The sequence below is a fragment of the Leuciscus leuciscus genome, assembly GCF_965113295.1.
Source record: "Leuciscus leuciscus genome assembly, chromosome: 7".
Classification (NCBI taxonomy): Eukaryota; Metazoa; Chordata; class Actinopteri; order Cypriniformes; family Leuciscidae; genus Leuciscus; species Leuciscus leuciscus.
Genome location: NC_138731.1, coordinates 40962606 through 40989682, shown reverse-complemented (window position 1 = coordinate 40989682; position 27077 = coordinate 40962606). Strand labels below are relative to the sequence as shown.

The following is a 27077-nucleotide window of genomic DNA, read 5'->3' as shown; positions in this document are numbered from 1 at the left end:
AAAAGGAGGTTTGCAATATAAGATGCCATAGAATAACCATTTTTGTTTCCACAGAGAACCTTTCAGTAAACAGATCTTAAAATAACCTTTTTTTTTCTTCTTATTGTGAAGAACAGTCTTATAATCTGAAGAACCCTTTTCCACTTTAGAGAACCTTTTGTGCAGTGGAAAGATTCTAAAGTTGTTAAAGTTCCTTCATGAACCACCGATAGCATTAAAGAACCTTTATTTTTAAGAGTGAATGACACAAAACACACACTGACACACAAACTATTTTGCTACTGCCTTAACTGGATGAAATTATCTAAACATCAAACTCACTCAAATTTCAGGCAAGACAAAATTAGCCTTACAATACCATAACAACCTTAGCCTACTAGATAATCACAACACTGTCCTAAATTTTCATCATGAGGTACAAAAGATCGAATTTTAGACACATATTGTTGTAAAATACATAATTCTTCAGTTTTCTTAAATGCGATTTCATTTTTTTTTTTGTAACTATACAGCACAGTAGCCTATAGGCTATTAGTATCAACAACAGGCCTTTCACACTCAAAACGTGGAAATATCAGAGAATGGCCCCAAACAGCGTGATTTCAATAAACTAATAAATGTAAATGTTATAATATAAAATAAAATATCTGAAGTATTTTTTAGAAATAACGAATAAATAGTAGAAATTCTTCTTATTTAATTTCAGGATATGATTAGCACAAACGAACAGGCAGTGACGCGGGCAGCTCGCGGGTCTTTCGAGTCAATGCGGAAGCGGCCAGAGGTCTAGGAGCAGGAAAACCAAAACGATTGAACTAGGATTGTAGAACAGCAATATTTACTCTTATATTTTTAATTCCACATAGCCATTAAACAGTCATTTAAATCATCATGATTTTGTTGGAAATCAACAATCGGATCATAGAGGAGACTCTCACCCTCAAATTCGACAGCGCGAGCAACGGGTAAGAGGAAGATCTTCCTGTCTGAGCCAGAACTCACATCAAACATCGCTCATCTGATGCATGCATGCGCTGACAAGAGACATATTTTGTTTTGCACGGATAAAATAACATAACGCTTGCATTCGTGTTCGATTGATTCTGTTCTGTGTTGTAATCTGTTGATTGTCCATGGTCGAGTAATGAAGTATCCTGTATGGGGTGTGTCCAGCTGTTCAGGTCACATAGAAAACAATTATTTATGTGTGAGTGGATCAGTGTGTCAAGTGATTGCTAAAACAAATCTCGTGAGTGATTCTGACCATTTCATACATGTCGCTTTCGGCTGACCAGATTTCTATAAATGTTTAGTCCCAGTGAAGTACTGAAGACACTTCCTGTTCATAGCGGCCAATAAATCAGTCGAATACATGTCGCTGCAAGAACAAGCAACTATCGGGTCTGATCATGTGGTCCATGCAGGATTAAGTAGCATTGCAGTTCATTGGGAACTTCTCTCCCCTTCATTTCATTCTTCTCCAATATGTGTGACTTTGCGCGTGCTTGCGCTCGTGTAGGAACGGCCACGCGCCTGCTGTGACTCATCGTCAAAGCATGATATAAAAATAACCAAGTTATGATTTGTTTCCGCTTTGTGTTTGAAAAAAAAAAAGTGATTTTACTTAAAATAAAAGTAAACGAAATGGCACGTCATTGCTTTTAAAGGAATAGTTCACCAAAACATAAACATTCTGTCATTGTTTACATTATTACTGGGATACTTTAAGGCTACAGTTCACCCAAAAATGAAAATTCTGTCATCATTTATTCACTTTCAAATTGTTCCAAACCAGTATTCATTTATATCTTCAGCTGAACACAAAATAAGATATTTTGAAGAATGTTGGAAACTAAACAGTTGATTGACCCCATTGACTTCCATAATATTTTTTTTCTTCCCATAGTATGGAAGTCAGTGGGGTCCTTTGGGATTTTGGTGAACCATATTTTTCACAATAGCTTCTTTTGTGTTCAACAGAAGAACGAAATTCATACAGGTTTGGAACAACTTGAGGGCGAGTGAGTGATGACATAATTTTTCATTTTTGGGTGAACTGAACCTTTAATTCTGATTGGTCAATCACAACATTCAGGTATAATAATATTTCTTGATAATGACCGCTGTTCATGACCACACCGTATAAATAACTTATATTAGCATTGTATAAACTAATAACAGTGAATATTTAATGTCCATGTATTTATTTGTTTATTTGGCAAGTAGTTGTGTAGTAAGTGGAATAATGTACAGTCATTATTGCATAATAGTGGATGACTGTCCATTATCCCTTACTTTTTCTCACGTTTTCTTACTTTTATTTTTGTTTCTGTGTGTTTCATGTGGAAAATACTATCAATTGGATGAACTGTTCTTTTAAATATTAAATCATTCATATTCCTGCTCTGTCTAATTGAGGCTGAATATCTTGATAATAGCGATTTTCTCCTTATTGTTGTCCCGAATTTAAAGGGACAGTACCTTGATTTTCCTATCTTAGTGCCCACACGGCCTATAGATTGTCATTCATTTCCAGATAGCAGACTCACAAAATGCTTTTTTCTTTCTTTCAGGAACAAGCCTGAAGCAGTAGAAGTTACATTTGCAGGTAAGGTTGAAATATGAATGACCTCAGCAGTGGAAGTCTTTCTGTTGTTAGTGTTTTCTGTTGTTAATAGTGTTTCTATTATCCAAACTGTGTTATAACTATGCATGTATTTTATTGATAACATATTATACACTGATAAAAGCAAAAATGAATGATTGGAATGGGACCTGATTATATTTTTGCTACAGACTTCGATGGTGTGCTTTACCACATCTCCAACCCCAATGGAGACAAGACTAAACTAATGGTCAGCATCTCTCTCAAGTTCTACAAGGAGCTTCAGGAGCACGGCGCCGATGAGGTACGAGAACATGTCAAGAACATATCTGAGTGGAATTTCAGTGAGCCTAAAAATTGGCTTTATCTTTTTATGCAAAAGATACACTACCGTTTGGGGACATTATGCTTTTAAAAAAAAAAAATTGTGAATAAAAAATACAGTTAAAACAGAAATATTCAGAAATTTTATTACAATTTAATAGATCTGTTTTCAATTTGAATATATTTTAAAATGTAATTTATTCCTGTGATCAAAGCTGAATTTTCAGCATCATTACTCCAGTCTTCAGTGTCACATGATCCTTCAGAAATCATTCTAATAGGATGATTTGCTGCTCAAGTAACATTTCTTACTAAACACAACAGTTTTCCTCCTTAATATTAATATTTTTGTGCAAACCATGATACTTTTTCAGGATTCTTTGATGAATGGAAAGTTCAAAAGATCAGAATTCATTTGAAATTGAAATCTTTTGTAACATTCTATTTATTGTCACTTTTGGCCAATTTAATGTGCCCTTGCTGAATAAAAGTATACATTTCTTTAAAAAAAAATCATACTGACCCCAAACTTAGTGTGTTTTAATTACTTGTTCCTTTTGATTTTGAGTGAAATATGACCTGGTTTATTATTTTTGTGAGTTTTACATTTTTACATTGCAACATTATGTTCAATGCAGTTTTTCACAATAACATCATCATGGCTTACTGAGCAAATTGCAAGATTGCAACTTTTGATTATATATTGTAATTCTTGTCTGTTACAAAAGTACAGTTCACGTTTCCTATGGACAATTATGCAATGTGAAGTTGCAGTAAAAGCTGCTTTATTTCACACGGTCTTTTGTGTCATTCTTTCATACGGTTCTTGTCCTGTGATTTGACATGTCTCAGTCCAGGGTGATCACATTTAAGCACCATGTAAGGTTTTAAATGACTTGTGGTTTCACTATGAAACAGGAAGTGTCTATGACTCACTTTGGATGGAGGAAGTCACATGTTATTAAAAAAAGAAACATTGGTTCCTTGTCCTTTTAAGCCAGTGTTCTGTTTATTTGCTGTTTTAATTTTTTTTATTGATTCATTATTTGCTGGCATGTTTCAAGATCATTGCAGTTGCATCGGCAGGATTTTGAATCTGTGCATTGAGAAAAAAATGATTGAATTGTTTTTAGGGAAGGATTATCAAGAATCTTTAGGGTTCATGGAGTTGAGGTTGATGGCTAGCCTTTTTCCCTGCCAATGCAAATAAATATTCAAAGTATGTCCCAGCCCCATTCAGGACTGCCAATGTAAATCAAACGAATTACCAATGCAAAATAGAGGAACCAGTCGAATGGCCCTCAGCTTCCTGTCTGCTCTTGCCCATCCACACTGATACAATCTCTGAGACAAAAATGAATTCAAATGAGGTTTTTTTTCTCAATGACAACTGTTGATCTTGTCTATATACTGACATTCAGGCAAAAACAGATGACAAAAGACAAAATACAGGGAACTCAAAGCATGTTAAAAATGCCAGGAATGAAACAAGCCAGTGCATGTTAATTTCATACGTGGTTAGTTGACATGAAATAGTTTTTGGGATATTGATGTGCCCTGAAATGTGACATTCTATACATTATTTAAAAATGCATTTTATTCGTACCTTTATAATTGTTACACATGCAGACATTTTAGGACCTGATTTTTTTTTAATGAGCTAGTTAACCCTGTCAGTGCTGTTCAATGACAGATTTAAAATAAAATTATTTCATTATTTTACTATATTTTAGTTCGATAATGTTTTTTATTTAATATTTTGTATTTTTAGGTAATTGTATGGTACTACATTATATTTATGCAGTAGTTATATTATATTCCAATTTATTCACTTTTTGAGCATGGACCTTAAAATGAAATGACCAACTTAAACGGTCATAAATCTGTAATGCTTTGGAGCACAGACTTAAGTTTGGTCTCTTTTGAATTTAAAGATGACACTTGGCAGATTATTGCTGAAGTGAAAAAAAAGTGTAAAAAAGGGAACTTGAAAAAAATTATAAAATGTTACATTTATTGTTATGAAAAATGCACAAAAAACATATTTATATGAAATATTCCAAAACACATTTTACTCTAAAACTGTGAGAAAATCAAAGCCGTAAATCTAAACAAGCTGTGTTCCAAATTTATGGTTGATATCTCAAAAAATTTGCTTTCAGAAAGAATTTGTATTGGTGCAGTACCAAACATTTCCACTAGATGAAATTCATCTTCCCGTTAATTTCCACAAAATAATAAAACCTTTACCAAGTTTCGTACCATTCCGATGAAGTAAAAAAAAAAAATGTAACATTTCAAAAATGACCAGGCCCCAGAGGGTTAAGCCAAAAAGTGGAAAATAGTAACCAGCAGTAGGGCCTAAGATATACACTTTCACTTGTACATTCATACAAAATTTTATCTAAAATCATGATGTTCACTTAAAAAAAAAAAAAGTATATTGCATTAACTTTGTTGCAGTTGTTATTATTCTTATAGCATAATTCAGTGTTTTTGTCCTTTTTTAAATTAGACATTTAATTAAAAAAATGTTGTATTTGTTTTGTTTCAGTTGCTGAAGCGCGTTTATGGCAATTTCCTCGTGGCACCAGAAGATGGTAAGCTAAACGGGAAGGATTTATTACTGTAAGACTTGACTTGACTGTAGGATTGACGGTTTGTTGCTGTTCCTCTCTGAAGGGTACAATATTTCACTGCTCTTTGACCTGGAGGCACTTCCGCCCAACAAAGAGGAGGTGATCCACCAGGCGGGCATTCTCAAGAGGAACTGCTTTGCTTCTGTCTTCGAGAAGTACTTTAATTTCCAGGAGGAGGGTCGTGAGGGAGAGAAGAGGGCTGTTGTCCATTACAGGGATGACGAGTCTATGTAAGATACTTGATCTTTCTTCATTAGTCCTGCTACTGACAAATTATTGATAATCAACAAATCGAGTCTTTATTTGTCTGATTAATTTGAATAAAATTTTATTATTTTGCATTTAATTGACAAAACATATTATCATTTTGCAATTTTTAGGCCGTAAGGGACTAGAATTAGACTAGAATTTTACAGTTTCTAAAGAAATTGAGTGGCGCAAATCTTTTCACCATATTAATAACTTCAGATAAACATAAACATATAGGTATATATATACGACACCCCTAGCACACGGTTTATAATCCAGCTCACATCTCACCTGTGTTTGTGTTTTCCAGGTATATTGAGGCTAAGAAAGACCGAGTAACTGTTGTGTTCAGCACAGTGTTCAAGGATGACGACGATGTCATCATCGGGAAAGTGTTCATGCAGGTTCGCTCATTTTGTCCCATTTCTTTGGAATAGTTGATTCTCAGGTTCAATCTCAACCATTTCTGTTTTGACTCGCCATTTACAATGTTGAAACACATGTCCTCTGGGTGTTTTGCAATCCAGTCATTTTGTGTCATGGTTTCCCATTTAAACCACTGTATGACGTCATCAACCAACGCTGCCATTCCTGTATTTATTTACAGAATGAAATGCTATCATTTATTCTGACTTCAAAACTTCTGACTCAACATTTTAAGTCATTGTATAGCACTGTAACGTATGTACAGTCATCCCAAAAAGTATTTTGACAAATAAGCCACAATCAAAAATATTTGCTTTATATAAAAAGCACTCATTTCAATCAAAACATTTCACAAAATGAAGTTTACACGTAATGCAGTGAGCTTTTTAAGTGTCCAGAAGTGACCAAATATGTTTTGGGGCTACATAATACATCTATAAACATGTATTATATTTGCTGATGTCTAAAAAGGATCAAGATCAATTTAGAAGCAACAGTGCATAAGATTCAGACTTGTTTTCATAGACTGTGTCTTTAAAACAAGTGTTTTGTCTTAGTAAACCAGCAGTTAAAAACAAGTGAAGTTTTAATATTTTATGCAGCGTGGGTTATCTTGTTTTAAGGGTTTTTAGATATTTTAACTGGAACGTAATAATAAGTTTAATTTATATAGCGCCTTTCCCAAGCTCAAGGACGCATCACAATAACAGTAAAGAACAAACAATCGGTTCACACATAAATGGACAATATATGTGGAGTTAAGTACCAATTAAATGATTTTCTTCCGTGTATACACTGTCAAATTTGGGAGTCAGATTTGTAAAACATTTTTTTTTTTTTAAGAATTCTCTTATGCATAGTAAGCCTGCATTTGTTGGATCAAAAATACAGTAAAAACATTTTTTTTTAAATATCATTATAATTTAAAATAATTGTTTTCCATTTTGTATATATCGGATCATGTAATTGATTTTTGCTGGAAAGTACAATAGTGGGCAAAAGTGATGTCCGGCCTTAGGAAAATTGACATCTTCACCCTTGATTCAAATATTATTAAAAACGTATTAAAGATTTTGTAATCATATTGCATAGTTGTGCTTGGAGTCAATTGTTCTATTTGTGATAACGCAATGAAATTGTGTAGACATAATTTCTGGCCAGGCTGTCATACAAAGAAATTAACACATGCAAAAACAAGAGAGAACCAACAAAATATTAATAACTGGTTGTTGTTAATGTATTATGTATGCTTTTTTTCTATGTGCTTTTTCTATGCTTTTTTTGCATAGTAAAATAAATCCTGTAGCTGTAGTTTGTCTTTTTTGCCAAATAATTTTCAGATAAGTACCATAACCAAGTATAGTTTTTGTTCTTCCCTCATATTTTAAATAATCCCAAAATATAAAGTATTTTCCTTATAATTTGATTGTTTAATCGAACTTGTAGGGTCATAAAAAAACTAGGGCTGGGAATCGATAAAAAAAAAAAAACGAATTAATTGCACAATTTCTGTAATTAATTGCAATTAATTGCGCTTCCCCCAAGCTTGTAATCATCAATATTTAAACTTAGAATCACCTAATTAAACAACACAGGAAAAAAAGGGAACAGAAAATAGCCCTATATTAAAATATTAAACATCAATATATCAATATATTATTCTTTTTCAATAATCAATCAACATAATCAATTTAACAGATTATTATTATTATTATTATATTAATTATTAAAACAAAATATAGTCCTACAAAGCTATTATTACCAGAGCATGTGATCAGAGCAGGTCATTTTACCATTGTTGCCCAGCATGGCTATACCAGCTCAGCAAACAGAAGTCAACAGAGAAATTTCACGTTACTTGAGTGGACTTTACTTTTCCAGTGCTTAGTACATGATTGAAGCCTTTGGGCCGTTAACGACAGAGCCGCCGACACACACACACACACACTCACTCACTCACTCACTCACTCACTCACACACACACACACTCACACACTCACACACTCACACACTCACTCACTCACTCACTCACTCACTCACTCACTCACTCACTCACTCACTCACTCACTCACTCGCGCAGACCGACCGACACACACACACACACACACACACACACACACACACACACACACACACACACACACACACACACACACACACACACACACTCACACTCACGCGTGCGCGCGGAGCACAGAGCGCGACGCACATACCGAGCGGAAAAGACCCGCTCATGAAAGCTGCCCGAGAATGAAACCTGACCACCGAACATGGAGGGGCGGGACGGCATATTTCGGCCTTTTTAAAGGTGAACTAAGTAACTTTTTTTACCTTAACTGAACAGCTTCGGAGTCATTGGAATGGTTATATTACTTATTTCGGGTTGAATGGTGGTCGTTTCGCACCCCCCTGGTGCCCGTGAGCGGAAAATACGCACTTGCAACTTTGAGCCGGCGGGCCGCCGGCCGCTGCGTCAGGAAGTCTCGCGTGATATCAGGTCTCGCGATGTAAACAATTGCTTTACGGCCAAAAGAAATCTGCTAAAATGCTGTCATTATTGCGCTCCCTCACGCTGTCCGAACCCGAATGAAGAAGACGTTTTAAAGAACGTCCCATCTGCTTTGATGTCGTTGATCTATAGCCTCTGGTGTCTGAGAATCAACAACGAGTTTTTACGACAGTGTTGTCAAATATCTATTCCGAAGCTGTGGGGGGAGCTCTAGAGAGAAACCTGCGAGCAAAAAGCGAGAATACAGCGAAGAAGTCCCGAAGCTACTGAGTGCTGCTTTAATAGCAGACGCAACAGGAAATCATTAAAACGAGGCAAAAAAAAAAAGTGCTGCGTCAATTGCGTTATTTTTTTTTTACGCGTTAAACATTTCAAATTAATCGCAAAGATTAACGCGTTAATTCCCCCAGCCCTAAAACAAATATCCCCTCTGGACTTCGCTTTTGGCCACTACTGTAAATGGAAAATTTGCAATGAATGACGATGTAATAATGTCTATGTTTGGGATAATCCAATGAATGAAATACTTTACAAATGAAAGGCACTTCTAATGTAATTTGACTGTATTCACAAAATCACCTGCACATAATGATGTCAGCAGTGCAAACCCCCACCAGGACGGCTGCTGTGTTTGTTACGGTGGTGTTTTGACAGACCGATGACTGTTTCTCTCTGTGTTCAGGAGTTTAAGGAGGGCAGGAGGGCCAGTCACACGGCTCCTCAGGTGCTGTTCAGTCACAGAGAGCCTCCTCTCGAGCTGAAGGATACTGACGCCACTGTGGGAGACAACATCGGCTACATCACTTTTGGTTTGTACCATGAGGTCACGTACACATAAACATGAATTTAGCGTCGAGAATGGTTATTTTTACTCACAAATGGCTCTAAGAAAGTGTTCATTTTGGACCCTGGTTAAACACTGTTATCAGCCACATCTGCTAGCTGGAACAAAGTTAAATATAGACTCTTGTCAGGTTTACTTGGTGATGACTTGCACGTTAATACGTGGCTAGAACAAAGCGCTTCTGCTTACCTGTGGCAGGTGCACTGTGTATTTGCATTTGGTTCAAGAGAGCAAACGCCCAGCTTCTCTTCATGGCGGTTACACAAACCTCTTAATGAATAAAAAAAACACCACACCCTTTTATCAAAGCCAACGACGTTTACCAGCGCTACTCTACTTCAGTTTTTAATGCAACCAAGGAAGTATTTGGAGACATGCAATGTTTACTAAGTGCTTATTTAAGTTAGTTATTTGTTTGTTCATTTTACTCTGGTAGCTTGCAGCAGTAACTGAAACTACTGTTCTTTTAGTCTTAACCTATGCAAACCTCATATTACAGATTATTGTATTTTGGGAAAAATGCTTTTAGTTACTCAGATTGACGTTATACCTTTAGGATTACACATCTGTTTTCAAGTTTCATTGATTTAAATGACTCCTTAAGGATTTAATTAGTTTTTCTCCCCTTTTTCCAGTTGAAATGTCTAACAATTCTTTAAACAGGATCGATTTACTTAAGAAGCAACACTGAAGATATTCAGACTTGTTTTCATAGTGTCTAATACGAGTGTAATTTGTCTTACTGCACTGGCAGATTTTTCTTTCATTTTAAGTATAAACAAGTTAAGAAGAAGTGAAAGAATCTGTCAGTGCAGTTAGGCAAAATACTTTTGTAATAAAGACAACCTATGAAACCGAGTCTGAATATCTTATGCAGTGTTGCTTAAGTAAATTTATCTTGTTTTAAAGATTTTGATACAAAATGTTTTTTTTTTTTTTTTTTGCAGTAAAACATAAATAAAATACTTGTATATTTTTAGAAATAACAAATATGTATTTTATATTGGTAACACTTTATTTTAAGGTGACGTAGTTACACGTTACTTACTACATGTACTTACTATTGTAATAACAGTAAATTATGCATAATTACAAGTAACTAACCCAAACCGTAACTCTATAGTAAGTACATGTAGTTAATTAATATTACTTAGTACATATTTGAGTAAGCACAATGTAACTACGTCACCTTAAAATAAAGTGTAACCTTTTTTTTGCAGTATTTTTATTCATAGTATGTATTTGTTACCCAAATATCACATTTACACTGAATGTCATATTCTAGTTTAAATATAAATCCTAAAATTATCTGAAATGATTTCCAACCAGTGCTGTTCCCCCGACACACCAACGCAAGTACCAGAGACAACACCATCAACCTCATCCACACCTTCCGGGACTATCTGCACTACCACATAAAGTGCTCCAAGGTGAGACCCTCCTCAGAAACGCCTCAGTCGACCCAACAACGACTTATTGGCCCTGTTTACACCTGGTATTAAGATGCGTTTTGGTTGATCGGATCACAAGTAGGGGAGAGAGACACATTCCCGTTTACACCTGGTGTTTTAATCCGTCTCTTTCGTCCACTTTCAACCACTTCTGTCCTGATTTCTTTGAGGGGAGGGTTGATGGGTGGGTAAATATATGGGTTTTTTCAGATCTTTCGATCTAATGGACGGAATAATCTTGCCCAATTTACATATGAGCAAAAAAACATACAGAGAGCATCAGCTTTAGTTTCTGCTCTGACAGCCGCAAGACCAGCCGAACGCTGTGTGTGTGTGTTAGAAATCAGGAATGGTGAGAGAACATTGTGCTTGGTACATTTTTCATCTTCAAACCAAACTTGGGTCTTCAGCCGACAAAGTTTAAATCCCGTCTAGCTAGCGCGCTTCCCATAATGTTCACGCATTAGGTCAGTAGACAGAGAGTAGACGGTCTTTTGTGTCTGTTCGGACTCATTCCACATGAGCATTTACAGTACGAAAGTAATCCAGTCGAATGCGTTTTCGACTACCTCTGAAAGTGGACAAGCTCAAAATGTTTTAGACCCCGATTACACCTGTATTTAGCGTCATCCACTTGTGATCCGATCAACCGAAACGCATCTTAATACGAGGTGTAAACATGGCCTTTGTGTTTATGAGGGTTTGAGCAACGCCCTTGAGTTTGTAAAAAGCTTTATAATGGGCTTCTTAGTTTGCATACTTGCCATTCAACCATTCGGCCCTTTGTTTGGTCAGATGAAACAAATATGCTGGGGGCTTTTGCCAGTGTGAAGAAAAATGCCATGAAGTTAATGAATAATCGGTGTGTTTTCTCCTGTGTTAGGCCTACATCCACACTCGTATGAGGGCCAAGACCTCAGAGTTTCTCAAGGTACTCAACCGAGCTCGCCCAGACGCTGAGAAGAAAGAGATGAAAACTATTTCGTAAGTGCTGTTTTCAAAACTGTTCACACTTCACATGAAACCGCACATCAAATAAATAAATATCTTTCTCATGGGCTTTTTTTCCATTTGTGCTGATGTTGGTGCTTATCTCTGGGTTTTATCCAATACCATAGGCACATACTTGCAAAAGATTAATTTGTGATAGTGTGTGTTTAACTGGCTCTGACTCTAACGTCATTATTAATTACACAGAGGTGTTGCACCATTTGCTGACTCTTAGAGGTTGATCTTATCAGAGCAGATTAGTGTGTACTTTTTAAACACACTGGTGGTTGTTTGAGCTTGTTTAAACTGAAACTTGGCCAAAAGTTGAAAATTCTTTTAACTTTGCAACTACATGTCAACTAACTCTCATTAGAGCATTAGTTCCTACAAAGTTACTTCTAGTCAGTAGAATGTCTGTTGGGAAGCATCAAAATAAAGTGTTAGCAGATTAAGATTAAGCAAGATTAAGAAATCAGTCTACTAATACTCTATTGACTGGTAGTTGACATGTGGTTGCAAAGTTACTTGTAGTTAGTAGAATGTCTACAGTGGACTATTGAAATAAAGTGTAATTTTTATATTAGGTTGCCTATTTTGTTTAAAATGTGTATGCACTTCTACATTTCTTTTGTATTATGTGTCTGTAGTAAATGTTTCCAATATTGGGACAGATTTACTAGCATCTTGCACCAGCGCAAGGTTAGGAGTTAAAGGAGAACTCCGGTCAATTTTAACATTGAGCAATTTTTTTTGTAAATTTGGAGTGCTGTCAGTACAGAGAACAACGACAAAAATCGGTGTTGCCTACACCGTGTTATCCTCTTTTTAAATTTGCACCCTGTTGACTTCAATGGGGCAAGTTTTAAACCTGCTTTTAGCCTCTTAACATCCTTGATGTGTCATTACAAGTGCCCAGCCATTGTGAGGGATTCCTTCAGAGTGAACACGGGTGAATCTGACTGCAGTAGATGTGAAAGATATGAATAAAAATGATGTTAATTCAGCTAGCGCACATACCTGTATTTTCTTCCTGTTTTCGGTCGAAGTCCACAGTAGTCGATTGTCGAGTTCACGCGCATAGGTTATCACGTGCGTGAACTCGACAATTGACTACTGTGGACTACCGATTTTTGTCGTTGTTCTCTGTACTGACAGCACTCCAAATGTACAAAAAAATTAGCTCAATGTTAAAATTTACCGGAGTTCTCCTTTAAAAAACTACTGTCGGGATTTACTAAAGACTAAATTAGCGCTGAAAAGCCGTGGAAAGGGTTATTTTTGCGGCTGACCTTATTGCATATGCATTTGTAGGAGTTTTCCTTTTCAGATGCAACATTTATGAGAGGAGACAGGAGAGTATTTAAATGAATCACGCAAGGTGATTTACTATGGTTTACGCTAAGTAAATTTACTGCTATATGCGCCATTATTTACCGCCCCAAAAAAAGCAAACGTATGTTTTAAACCAGATGCTAATTTGCGCTACTCTTGGTAGATTGCGTTGGTCATTATGGAAATGATCCGGCTGCGTCTGTGTTATTTAATTAGTTGTTTATTTCGTCAGTAGATCACGCGCAGAACTTTCCACTCCCATCGGTGCTTTTATGGGATTGCACACTTGTGCAAATTTGACTTGTTTAGTAAATCTGACCCATTGAGTATAAAATTATGATTTGCCTCAGGCTAGAGTGATATTTTATCACATTTATTCCCCTGTTTTGACCTGGGAACATGAATCTAACCCTCACTTGATCTGTTCAGGGGCAAGACCTTCTCTCGTTAAGGACATGATGTGCAATCACGAGACCAGCATCCGTGGACTCCATTATACACCTCTGGCCAGTGATGTCGATCCTCCACGTGGAATTTGCAACAGGGAGACAAATAAATTCCTCGCTTTGCATTTATAGGATAAATGTTATTTGTATGTTGGATAAACAGATTTTTTGATACACTCTTATGTTTCACTGTGTAGCGCTGTTGACTGACAGTGTTTTATTGACATAGTCATTGCAGTATTTTCCTTTTCCTCTTTCCTTCGTTTCGCCAAATGCATCAATATTGGACATCATGAAATGGTCATTAATAAACCAGTCTTCTATACAAGAGATTCTTTGTCTGTTCTTTGGGGTGAAGTCATTAAAAGTTTGGGTTTTTAAAAGTCTCTATGCTCAAAAATACAGTAAAAACAGTAATATTGTTAAATATTATTACAATTCAAAACAACTGTTTTCTATGTGAATATATTTTGAAATGAAATGTATTCCTGTGATGTTTTTCAGCATCATTATTCCAGTCTTCAGTGTCACATGATGCTTCAGAAATCATTCTAATATGCGGATTTGATGCTCAAGAGACATTTCGTTTTATTATCAGTGTTGAACACAGTTGTGCCTCTTCATATTTTTTTGGAAACAGTGATTTATTTTTCCAGGAGATCAAAATAACAGAAATAATGCATTATAAGGTATTCATTATGTATGTTATAATTCATTATATCTTTTCATAAATAATTGTAACCAAAGTTAAAATGCATTATATTTTTCAGATTGCTTGTTACATCTGAAATTGTTGTTTGTCACGTGTTTTAATGCATTTTCATGCAATGAATAGGCCAGTATTGTAACTGGTTACAATTATACATGAGACCATATAATTAATTATAAGGTGCATTAGAAGGCATAATTAATGCATTGAAAATATTGCATTATACAGGCTTCAAGTGTTACTGAAATCTTTTATAAAATTATAAATGTTTTCACTGTCACTTTTGATCAATTTAATCTGCCTTGCTGAAGTATTAATTTCTCTCTCACACACACTCACTCACACACTCACACACACACACACACACACACACACACACACACACACACACACACACACACACACACACACACACACACACACACACACACACCCACACACCCTAACTTTTGAACCTAAATGTACTGTACATTATAAAATAACAACACTGACCAGAAAATGAGGCCCATACTTGTTTTAATGTGGCACAGTAGATTGATAAGAGAGTCATGGTCTTCACAATAATAAACTGAGCAGGAAGAAGGAAAGAAAGAGAGATGAAGAACCCCTCAGGCTGTTAGATTAGGAAGAGAAATGTAGGACGCAGCAGTAGAAAGTCACTCGTTCTCCTCCACCACATTTAGAGAATCTTCCTCCTCATGTTCATCAGGTTTCTTCTCTTCCTCCACCGACACCTCTTCATCTACTGACTTCTGCAGTTCTTCCTCCACTAACTCCTGTAGTTCTGCTAACTCCTCTTCCTCCCCAGAAACGTCCTGGCTGTTGTGGTTAGTATAATTCTGCTCAAGTTCACTCTGAGAGACCACCTCTCCATCCACTATTTCTTGGGTGATGATGATGGCTTTCTTAAGACCTACGGAAGACGGAAGAGGAGGAGCTGGAGACAGAACGTAGGCTGAAGGTTAGAGTCAGTCTTTAATAATTCATTACATTTATGTAGCTTACAAAAAAAAAAAAAAAAGTTGTTATTTTTCTCTAAAAACATTAGAAGCAAACAAATCATTAATGTTTAACTGCTGCGCAGGGCTTGATATTAACACCCACCAACCGACCAAATTGTAATCTTTTAAAAATAATAAACTAAGTGCAATACAGTGTTGTCAAAAATATAGATTTGTTTTGATGCATATCGATGCTAAAATATCTGAAACCCTTCCAATACTCATTTTCTGCAGAACAGATACAGGATTCCAGCTGCGTTTTCTCACTCTCTCATCTCTCCGATAATGAGTCACACCGTGTCCTAACACGGTGTTGGTGTTACAGGGTTTGAATTTCAGCGTGAGAATGCGCATAATTTGACTCATTCCTGCAGATGTTGTTCTCACACCCAAAGTACGCGCACATAAAGCCGCCTCTCAGTAATAAATTGAGTTCTTTTTCGCTGCTTATTGTGCTTAAACAGTCAAATACACACAAAATAATGTCAAAATGCCGGCCTTGGTGAGTATTCACTTAAACACAGTTATGTTTTAAATTAACGTAAACAGTTGAGAAAGAAAACCATGTTTAACAGTGTAATGGGTCCATGTGTCAGGTCTTAAAGTGACAGCAGCCTAATATGCCTAATATACCTGCTAACAAATCATGAGATAATATAAAAAATATCTATATGGCGGTTTTTCCCCATGGTATCAATGTCAAAATTGTGGCCAGTGAAAATGCTGAGTGGCTAGTAATTTCGGGAAACCACTAGCCACAGTGGCTGGTGAGCAAAAAAGTTAATGTCAAGCCCTGGTGCTGCATATATTAGTTGAGAAAGCAACTTTTGTAATTGCATCAGGGTTAAAGCATCAGGCTTTTACAATTTGTTAAAGAATCAAAAGGGTCATTCTACAAAACTAGTACCATATATATATATGGAAATAGTTTTGTAGAATGACCCTTTTGATTCTTTAACAAATTGTAAAGATGATTATCTTCAAACATATTTGCATGAGGTTAGCAGTGAGAAACATAAACAGTGTGACTGATGCATGTATATTTGGCCAGCGAGGGCTCAGGCAGCACTGATTACTCGTCTGTGTGAGACCGTAGAGCAGTGAGTAATGATTAGTATGAAGACAAGCTTGATGTGGGTTAGGCAAGCGTTTGTTAACTCATACTGAACGACGATGCCTAAAATCTACACGTCACGTACTCACCTGCATACAACGCCTGCTCTAAAGAAAATTCCTCTCTGTGGGAGGGAAGAGAAAACATGAGAGAGTGGCACAAATGTAGGTACTTGTGGGGAAAGGATGCAACTAATTATTCAAGACTGGGGTGGATCGATGTTAAGGATCGTTCACTGAAAAACCCACATTGGGCGACCACTTTTCTGCATACCAGGGGGGGATGTGACCCCCTCATTGTCTATGGTGTTTAAGTGATGTCTGTTTTAAAAGACAAATGCTTGCTGGGACATGTTTCTCACAAGCCTGTAGGGAAAGAGTTTGTGCCTTGTGTTTGTTAGCGTGACTTCACCATGGAAAGATATGCTAGATTTGCATGGGCAGCTCACCAGGGAAAATGCTGTATGGAAACAGCAATATTGTGTGATGTGCACATTGCAATCTGTGACCAAATGCTTTTCAAAATTAAACATGCTTTTTGTATTTGTTCTGAACTACACCAAAACATGTGAACAAACAGCAATATTTTCCTATATATATACACACACCTTTTAAAGAATAGTTCACCCAAAAATGAAAATTATCTCATAATTTACTCCCCCTCTCAAGCCATCCTATAGTGTATATGCCTTTCTTCAATTCAGTCGGACACAATCTGAGTTATATTAAATAAAATAAAAGTATTAGAGGATTGAGCAAAAGAAAATGCCGGTCAAGAATTAGAAGTCTAAAACAAGAAGTTTCAAAGAAAAATGAAAGGAAAGAGAAAAAAAGGCTTCCTGTTGCTGGAAGCCAGTGATTATAGTTAATAATGTTTTAAATATGGATATTTTTCTAACAAAAAACCATCTCTTCACTTCAGACAGCATTTATTAACCCACTGGAGTCGTATGGACTACTTTTATGATGGATGGATGGAGCTTCAAAAACTCTATTCAATGCCATTACAAAGTTGGAGGATTTATTTAGTTATTATATAGTTATTTAATATAACTCTGATTGTGAAAAGAATAAAGTCATATACATCTAGGATGGCTTGAGGGTGTGTAAATTGTGGGACACTTTTACATTTTTGGGTGAACTATTCCTTTAATAAAACATTCTTAGAGAAAGTTAGAAAGATAGCTAAAACGGACTGATGCACGAAAATGAATCGAACCAACCAACTCTAATGTCATTTCTGTTGCCATGTTTAAAGTCAACATGAACATGCACTAAATTTGTCTACGTAATTTTAATCAAATTATAACAATACTTTTATATCGCTGGTAAAATCATCTTGAAAATATCGTGAATCTTTGATATATTGCCCATGCTGTCCTAACTGGTACATTCTTAAAAATAAAAGGTTCCAAAAGGTAGTTTTTTTCATTGAAAAATCATTTTGAGTTCCACAAAGAATGCTTTTATTCCCCTTTGTGAGTGGATAACTTTTTAATTCCACTATAAAGAACCTTTTGTGCAATGTAAAGATTCTATAAATGTTAAAGGTTCCACATGGAACCATAAATGCCAATAAAGAACCTTTATTTTTAAGATTGTAGTATTGATTCTTTATAAGGGCTTCAGGCTTCACACTCTTAAAAAAAAAAAAAAAAAAAATTGGTACAGATGGGACAGTACCCTTTCGAAAGGTACTAATATGTACCATTTAGGTGCAAAAATGCGCACTTTAGGTACTAATATGCACCCTTTAGGGATAAACAAAGGTGTACCATTTGAAAGGGTATCAACCCAGTGACAGCTTTTGTAGTAAAAAAAAAAAAAAGAAACACAAATGATTCAGCTCATTAGGGACTTGAGGCGATTAAGTATAATGGATGAGTCTAGCATTGAGCTGGAATATTTTTTCACCCGTCCATTTTTTGAATCTCATTGTTCACAAACTTTCCATCTTACCTGTCTTTGTCCCCCTTATTGTCGTCAACAACACCCTCCAAAAGACGATGATAGCTGGCGATCTCTGCCTCGAGTTTGGACTTAATGTTGAGCAGCGCCTCGTACTCGGCCGTGTGACGCTCCACCTGGGCACGCACCTGTCCCAGCTCACTCTCCAGCTGCATGATTTGAGAGTTGTGGCCATTGATCTCCTGACCGTAACGTCCTTCAGTTTCATGCAGCGAATCTTCGAGAGAACGAACCTGCAAGGCACCAAGCAGAGTAAGAAAAGTTTGGACACACTTGACCGAATTTACGTTTCTCATGATCTTAATCACCTTTTGAAATAAAGGCCTCTGCTTAAATGCTTGCAATTAGTTTTATGGACAAATTTTTTTTTATTTTTTTATATAAATTATATTTTATTAACTGTATTGTTTTTATTATTACTTTTTTTTATAGATTACTATTATTCTTAAATATGGAAAATTAAACGGTATTTATCTATTTACATGAAATGGAATATCATATTTGTAATGCATTGAGTTAAAAGTGAACGTGGGAAATGATAATAAAGCAATTATAAAGAATAAGTTATGCAATCATTTTTGTGCAGGATATTGCTTCAGCCAAGTTCAAAAACAAAAACAAATCTTGACAAACCACTGTATAAAAAAAGCTTCTGTTTTCCCATGGTTTAAAAAAAACAGTTGGGTGCACAGGAATAATGTGTAAAATCAGATGACATGCATGCACAGAGATAGCATCGGAATTTTTTTTTTTTGCAATCACATTTCAAGCGATCAAATATGCAAATTGCACCAAGCAGAAGAAGAAAAGTTTGGACACACTTGATGGAAATTATTTTCCTCATAATATTAATAACCTTTTAAATGGCTTTAAATTTGTTCTTTATGTTTCCCTTTGTGTTATTTAGACATCTTTGCTATTATTCTAAAATGTGGGAAATAATATTAATAAAAAGTAGTGATGCTCCGATCAGCATTTTTGGGGCCGATCACCGATTACCGATCACCAAAATCATGATCTGCCGATTGCCGATCACTGCCGATCACAGAATGGAAATATGCTAGAGTCAAGAAAATCTTGAAGAACCACCAATATTTATTTAATTGTAGTTAGAAAACAAGATAACATACTGTAGGCCACCTTTTCCAAATAAGGCACAGTATAATTTTTCAAAACAAAGAGGGGTCAGGCAGACTACAATGGATGTAGTTGAGGAACAAACTACATCATTTCCATTAAAATAAAATAATGACAATGACATTTGAGGTTATTAAAACAGTAAGTCCCGCCCCTCGACTGCCAAAAATAAAAGTGTTCGAGCGAGCAAAATCAGCAGGCGAGAGGAGATCAAGCGCGAGAGTGTGGGGAATGATCATGCGCGCGCGCGCGAGGGCAGAGATGTCATGCGCCCCGCGCAGGGTTTGAATGAGCTCGCGAGTTCCCGTTTCCTCGCGCGTAGATCTGTCATCCTCTCGTGAATGTCATTTACTGCGCGCGCCAGCATCAGTTGTGCGCTCGTTTATAATTGCCATTGAATTGCCGTCATAGGAGAACTCATTTTGCCACTGTTAAGCAAGCTCTGCTCTGCTGTTGTGTTGCCACGCATACGGAAAAGTTGCGCGAGTTATTTACGTCACGTGATCGGCTTTTTTGATCGGCGCTTTTGGGGGTTGCCGATCAAGCAATTTTTTGCCAATATCGGCCGATCATGATCGGCGGCCGATCAATCGGAGCATCACTAATAAAAAGTATGCACATCAGAGTTCTGTGAACATTTTTGTGCATGACTGCTTTAGGTCCAAAAAATCTTGACAAACCACTTTGTTTGTCAGCTTCTATTTTCTCATGGTTTAGAAAAACACATGGATGCACAAAGATAATGTGTAAGCTCAGATGACAAGCATGCATGAAGACAAGTATGGAACATTTCATAATCGTTTGAAGGGTGCACATGTCTGCCAGGTGAGAGCGCTGACTGTGTAGAATGCAGAATGATTTGTCAAGCAGATAATTAGTGTAATTTGTGTACCGTACCATGTTGTGCAGAGCCTGCAGGTCAATTTCTAGAGATTGCCTCAGCCTGCGCAGCTCATTCAGCTCAGTCTTTGCTGTCTGCAGGGCTTCTGTGTTCTGAGTCACCTCAGCTGTGATGTTGTCAAACTGGATAGAGAGGAACAAGATATTCAGGACACATGATAATATAGGTCCGCCTTATAATTATGCACAAAGCTCTCCTAAATAATAGGCACTTTCCCATAGGGTGTCAAATAGGGTCACAACAAGGATGTGCTTAAGCTTCATTTCTTTAAAGGTACAATTGTTTTAAATATATTTTATATGAGATTTTCCATTTTTGCTGAATTTCTAAATATAAATTAGCATTCTTATTCATAGTATATTACCCTTAGTTTATTTTGCAAACAATTAAAATCATAAATCCTTAGATAATAAATAAATCATTGGATGGATTAAAACATTTTAAATAAAAGTAGGTCAGAAAGGGTAATATGATTCCAAGTGCTAGTTTGACTGTAGTTAGAGATGAATGAGATTGCAAATAGGCCAAAATCTACAAATTATAATGGGAGATACAGACATTTTATGTGTTGAAAATGCTCTGATATTCATGCTAGGATCATGCATTTAAAAATAACAGTTTAGCTAATAGATCTAATAGTACCTACATCATAAAAAGTGCCTTGTAATGGGACACCAAAGCATAGTGAGAAACAGAGTGAGACAACAAACGAATGCACAATACAACTGACTTTGTTTTGATACCAGGCTTCAGTTTCCTCGCGGCTCTTCTGTACGGCTCGTTCGTACTGCTTGCGGATGTTACTAATGGTGTCATTGAGGTCTGGACTGTTTTTATTCTCCATTTGCACATTGACTTGACAGTCGCTGATCTGGCCCTTCAGGTTGGCAACATCCTGTGAAATAAAATGATAAATGACTTTAGTTATACGGTTTATAATAACAGGATCTGGAAACAGTGTGGCTACTAGATAACTGAGTTTGTTTAATGATTGCCCTAAAGCATTGAAAACCAGGTGGGAAGATCTGTTGACAGTAGGCTTAAATAATAGGTGTGTGCGACTTGAAACAGCGCTGTGCAGATCGATCGGTGTACGACATCAAAGTGGCGAGAACGATTAGAGAGCAGACGGCTCTGTATGCTTTCCAATCTCTCGTGGTACTTTAATGTCATACACCGATTGGTCTGCGCAGCGCCGCTTTAAGACGAACACACCTATTGATTTTATGGTAACTGCCAACTTTTTTTTTTAGCACGTCTTAGTTTGGGAATATATATATATTTCCCCATAGGCATTTCTAAATAGGCCTACAATTAAATTAAATATTAAGTTAAAGGGGCTATATGAGGAATTTCCATGTATTAATCACTTTTTTTATTGCTTAAGTGTGAACAGCTTGTAAAAAACAAAAGAAAAAAAGGGCCTTCCCCGATTTCCTAGGTCGCTCTTTGACACATGACACAAATGCTTATGTTCAGGGAAATGCCGAAAGAGCTATTCTGTCCTGTAATGTCAATGTGTCATGCAAAGAAAAGGGATTAATTCTAACTGATTCAAATAGTCTCACATATCCAGATCTAGTCTCAAAAACATACTTCATAATCAAACTATCAACGTGTCATTTTCATTACCTCATCTGTTGGCATGATACGGGTGAATTGCAGAGTTTGTTGTACAAAGTGAAACATATTCACATCGCTATGATCAGATGCTTTCTTAACTGCTGATTAGGTATTTCCAACTTCCTACTTACTTTAGTAGCCTACTTACTTTAAGCAAAAAATGAAAAAGAACTTCACAGTGAGTATATCAGACAGTGCATTGAATCACGTTCGGTCTCTTGTACCGTACGTTACGTGCACGCACGAGCAATTAAGCTGCTGGCTGCAGTTCACTTAATGGCCACCGGTGTCGCTAATAACAAGGGTTTCTGAATTCTACATACAACCCCTTTAAATTAAATAAATAAATACGTTTCTGAATCAGCCTTTGAAGTCAGAAATCATACAAAAGTAGGCCTACAGGACTCATTATGATGATAGGTCTACAACTTAATTATAGTCATTGATTATACATATAAAATAATATATTTTAAGTTTATTAAACATTAATGTTAAATATCTGTTAACTACTACTTATTGCTGACTAGAAGGCAGTTGGAGACTCATTAATCACAGATCAAACAAACCATGAGTAGTACATCTGTAGGTGTTTAATCAGTGTTGAATAGTGTGTTTAAGGCGTATACCTCGTCATGGCTCTTCTTTAGGAACGCCAGCTCTTCTCTCATAGACTCGATCTGGCTCTCCAGCTGCATGCGGCCCATGTAAGTGTCGTCCAGCATCTTGCGGAGACGAGCAAGATCCTGCTCCACCCCCTGCCGCATGCCCTGCTCTGACTCAAACCTGCCCGGACGGGACGGTCCATTTACATGAGAGACTACAGGGCGTATGTCACACTTACAGGATATTGACAGCTTTTTTTTTATTTCTTTTTTTTATGATATGGAATATCTGTATATTTGCATTGAGTTAAAACGTAATACATTTCTTAAATTGTTCTATTATAAGAGAATAAAAAAAAAATATCTCACTTGACTTTGAAATCGTCAGCAGCCAGTCTCGCATTGTCTATCTGTAGAAACAGTCTGGCATTGTCCAGATTCATTTCCTGGATCTACAAACACAATGATATCATTGTCTCGCATTGACTATCTCAATACAGCAAATAACCCCCCAAAAATCTACAATAGTCATTAGACTTTATGCTGAGGAATATAAAGTATAATAAAATAAACAAATTAAATAATTAAATATAAAACAAATACACTTTTATAGTAGCTCAGTATTTTCTTCTTTTAAATCGTTACATCTCATATAAAAACAAAAAAAGCTCCTGTAGTAATAAGTATATGCATTTTATATTTGTAACATTTTTATGTCTCTCTTCCGTGAATTCATGTAGTATTTGTTTTTGTGGCCCTTTTTAATGCATCCAGTTTTCTTTTAAATTTTCTTATTAATACTTCTTCCAGTTGACAACAGTTATCTTTTGCTGCTTTTGGCGAGGTCACTAATGAAAAATGTGACTCTTTACTTGGTTAAATAAAGATTATTAACTAAAAATGCATTTTAAAAATATAATATTTTATTAAACCAATTGAATATTCAATTAATTTAATACATTCTCATTCAAAGTTTAAAGTTTGTTGCAGCATATAGTGTTAGCAAGTTGTTCTTACAAGCTTAAACCATCCAAATGTTTAGACATATGCTTGAAATGATATTTTAATTTCAAATGTGATTTTTAATGGATGATTTGGAGCAGATAGTGAAGGAAAAGCATCAACAAGTGTCCAGCATTAGCTTGCATCGCATGAAGTTGAGAAAGTGAGCAGGGCTGGAATCTAAAGGGTGGAGAGCTTTTGCAGAAGCTCAAATATATGAACATTAGTTTGGTCACTCCATACTTCCACTGTGCTATTTCATAGTTTTGATGACTTTAAAATGAGGAAAATAGTCGGGTGTGTCCAAACATTGTCTGTGTACATTATGATAAAAAAGCATGCATGGATGCCTAACAAAACCTTTTATTTGCTCACCTGGTTTCTCAGATCAGCAATGATCCTCTCATATGGGCTCCAGTCTCTGCCGGTCTCCGCTCCTTTTCTCATCAGAGCCTCTTTGATTTGCTCCTCCAGTTTACTGTTGGACTCCTCCAGCAGTCGCACCTTCGACAGGTAATCCCCCAGACGGTCATTCAGACCCTTCATGGTCTCTTTATCATCTAGAGGAGGCAAAGAGTTGCTGTTGATCTGCACATGCGGACGCAGTGCGTTTGCCAGATTCCCTATAGCGGATGGGGAAAAAGCCCCAAACATACTGCCCCTTGAGCCCATGCTGCCAGACAGGCTTGAGCTGGAGAAACTCCTGGAAGGGCCCTTGAACGACATGGTGCGGATTAGAGGTGCCTTTGAATGTGTTTGCGAGACACGGTCCGTTGTTTTACCTGCAGCAGGTAGTAGTGTGAGGGGGGGTTTGGGAGCAGCTATATATAGACTCAGCTCTCTACAGTGATTGGTCTGTCTACTGCTGCACCTCTCTCATTTGTTTGCAAAATCCTAAAGACCATAAACAAACAAACTAGTAGAGAATTTTTTTTGCACAGTGCTGGGTAGTAACTGATTATGTATTACATGAACAGATTCCAAAAATTGAGTATATTGTAATTATATTACATTTTATATTGCTCAGACTACTTTAAAAAAAAAAAATAGATTACATGATAGCATGTTTTTAACAAAATGGCAGTAAATTGTTCATATTGATTTTCTTAGTTAATTAATTAAATTTAGTTAAATTTAGTAATTTGGTTAGTTTGTTAGATTTATTTAGAGTTTGAGAAGGCAGGATATTGAAGAACAAAACCCTGAAATGTATCAAACATAACACATACACAAGACAACCTTATGTACCTAATTAAAAAAAAAAAAAAAAAAAAACAAAGAAGAAGAAAAAAAAAAAGAAAACAAACAAGTGGAGTAAAACAGATACACAGACAAACCTGAAATACAGGCTTCATACAATAAAACCTGTACATTATTTATAAAACAATTTAAGAGCACGTAGTATGAAAGAAAGTTCATGTCTTTTTGTTTTACTCCTGGGCACTATTGATCTTTTCTATCTTCTAAAAAGCCTATTGACTTCATACATTATATAAGTAAAAAAAAAAATTGGAAGGGGAAATTGGTCACATCTTTTTGTATTTTATTTGGATTTGTTTTTACTTAAAAAATATTTATTTTAAACTTTTTTATGATTATTATTAGATTTATCAATTTATGAATCCCCTGCAGTTTCTTCACGAACCCCAGTTTGACCCTAGTCTAAAAGTGATAAAAAAATTCAAAAAATGTCAGATTATAACATTTGCAATGTAATTGCAATTACAAATTACAATTTCGTCATGCAATTTGAAATCAGTAACGGGCTACAATTTGTATGTACACACTAAAAAAAAATGGTTCTTCAGCGGTTCTTCAGGGGTTCTTTGCAGTGGTTAAGGTGCTATATAGCACCACTACCATTTAAAGAACCTGTTAAGCCCAGTTTGGTTCTTCAGCGGTTCTTTAGCGGTTCTTTGGGGTGGTTAAGGTGCTATATGGCACCTCTTATGGTTCTACATAGCACCATTTGACAAAGGTAGGTGCTATATGGCACTTAAAGTGGTTCCCCTATGATTACAAGCCAATGAACCACTTTTAGTGCTATTTAGCACCATTTTTGTTTAGAGTGTAAGTAATCTCGCAAATGCATGAGTAGCCTAACCTGCATTGATCATAGAATCATATGGAAAAATATAGGTAAAGGCTTGGCATGCTGTCCATGAAATGAAATGGAAAAATACATAGTAAGATGAATGTAGAAGGTTAGGAGGAGGGATGTCTGCGCGAGTTCTTCTGTTTAGCCTACCTTTTGGAACAAGCTCCTCCTCCCGTCCCGATCTTCAGAAAGCTGCGCGAGCTTCCTGTCGCATTATGACGTATGCGCAGGAGCTCATTGGGAATCTGTAAAAAGTCAATCTTCCCGATTGAGATCACGCAAGTGAACGTACTAAAAAAAATAAAAAAATATTATATATATTTTTTTTTACCCTTTAAGGTACTACTCAACCATTTGGTAGACCACACTTTAAGTCACTATATTTCATTGAATAATGCATCAAGCTTAACTCAACCTGAATGAGCCATCTCTATCGTTTGTTGTAGTTGTGCAATGCTAAAAAAAAATCCACTAGATGGCACTATAGCAACATGCCTTTTCAGTGTTCCTTCAAACAGCACGTTACTCATCCTTTGATGACGCATATCGGCGGGACTTTTAAAGGTAAGACTATTTTGTTGACATATTATCGTTTCAGAGGAGTTGTTAAACAGAATTATGTAACTTAATTAAACAAAGATAAGTCTTATAAGGGTCAAATTATTTTTTCAAAACATGCTCTACCAAACGGTTGAGTTGTCATTTTATGGTAGAGAAGCTAGCTAATGTTGGTAAAATGAGCTAATGTTGGTAAAATGAGCTATTTACAATGAACAAAAGGGTTAGTGTTGTTAAAATGATTAATTTAATATTATTCAATTACATATTTAATGAAAAATATTTGATCAATATATTTTTTTTCACCATTTCTGTACTGTATATGGTAAATATCAAGAATAAATTTGAAGAATTAATACCAATTCTGGTGTTACTATTAATTTCATAATTTAAAATTGACTATGTTTGTGTATTACTATATGACTAGCATTGTAAGAGTACATGGTTTGTAATACAAATTGTTTTCTTTATGTTTTAGACATGATAGATGGACGCCAAATCATTTTACGGTTCAAGACCACGCACTTTTCTGGCCCTTGTGCCAGAAAAT

At 36.1% G+C, this 27077-nt stretch overlaps 2 protein-coding genes across 3 annotated transcripts; one reads left to right on the top strand and one right to left on the bottom strand.

The window, feature by feature from the left end:
* Positions 1-755: 755 nt before the first annotated feature.
* arpc2 (actin related protein 2/3 complex, subunit 2) lies at positions 756-14145 on the top strand. Its single transcript, XM_082174805.1, has 10 exons — positions 756-965; positions 2574-2608; positions 2797-2909; positions 5484-5529; positions 5612-5798; positions 6128-6221; positions 9435-9561; positions 10926-11026; positions 11931-12031; positions 13799-14145. The coding sequence occupies exons 1-10, from the start codon at positions 892-894 to the stop codon at positions 13818-13820; spliced, it is 900 nt and encodes a 299-aa protein (XP_082030931.1). The 5' UTR covers positions 756-891; the 3' UTR covers positions 13821-14145.
* An 878-nt stretch (positions 14146-15023) lies between these two features.
* On the bottom strand, positions 15024-24676 carry LOC309502357 (keratin, type I cytoskeletal 18). Of its 2 annotated transcripts, XM_082174743.1 has the most exons (8): positions 24247-24676; positions 23239-23321; positions 22894-23050; positions 21375-21539; positions 20641-20766; positions 18598-18839; positions 16729-16763; positions 15024-15461 (listed from the first exon to the last, which is right to left on the bottom strand). In XM_082174743.1, the coding sequence occupies exons 1-8, from the start codon at positions 24595-24597 to the stop codon at positions 15181-15183; spliced, it is 1440 nt and encodes a 479-aa protein (XP_082030869.1). In that variant the 5' UTR covers positions 24598-24676; the 3' UTR covers positions 15024-15180. The 2 variants fall into 2 exon arrangements, with proteins under 2 accessions (XP_082030869.1, XP_082030870.1); XM_082174744.1 differs by lacking the exon at positions 16729-16763 and having other exon boundaries at positions 15212-15461.
* Between the last annotated feature and the right edge of the window lie 2401 nt (positions 24677-27077).

Bases quoted from the DNA above. Each gene is read 5' to 3' on its own strand.
- arpc2 (XM_082174805.1), top strand. From the start codon at position 892: ATGATTTTGTTGGAAATCAACAATCGGATCATAGAGGAGACTCTCACC. The intron at 2,609-2,796 runs GTAAGGTTGAAA...TTTTTGCTACAG, and splicing joins AGTAGAAGTTACATTTGCAG to ACTTCGATGGTGTGCTTTAC. The intron at 11,027-11,930 runs GTGAGACCCTCC...CTCCTGTGTTAG, and splicing joins ACCACATAAAGTGCTCCAAG to GCCTACATCCACACTCGTAT.
- LOC309502357 (XM_082174743.1), bottom strand. From the start codon at position 24,597: ATGTCGTTCAAGGGCCCTTCCAGGAGTTTCTCCAGCTCAAGCCTGTCT. The intron at 23,051-23,238 runs GTGAGATATTTT...CCGTCCGGGCAG, and splicing joins GCTGACGATTTCAAAGTCAA to GTTTGAGTCAGAGCAGGGCA. The intron at 20,767-21,374 runs GTCAGTTGTATT...CTCTCTATCCAG, and splicing joins AAGCCTGGTATCAAAACAAA to TTTGACAACATCACAGCTGA.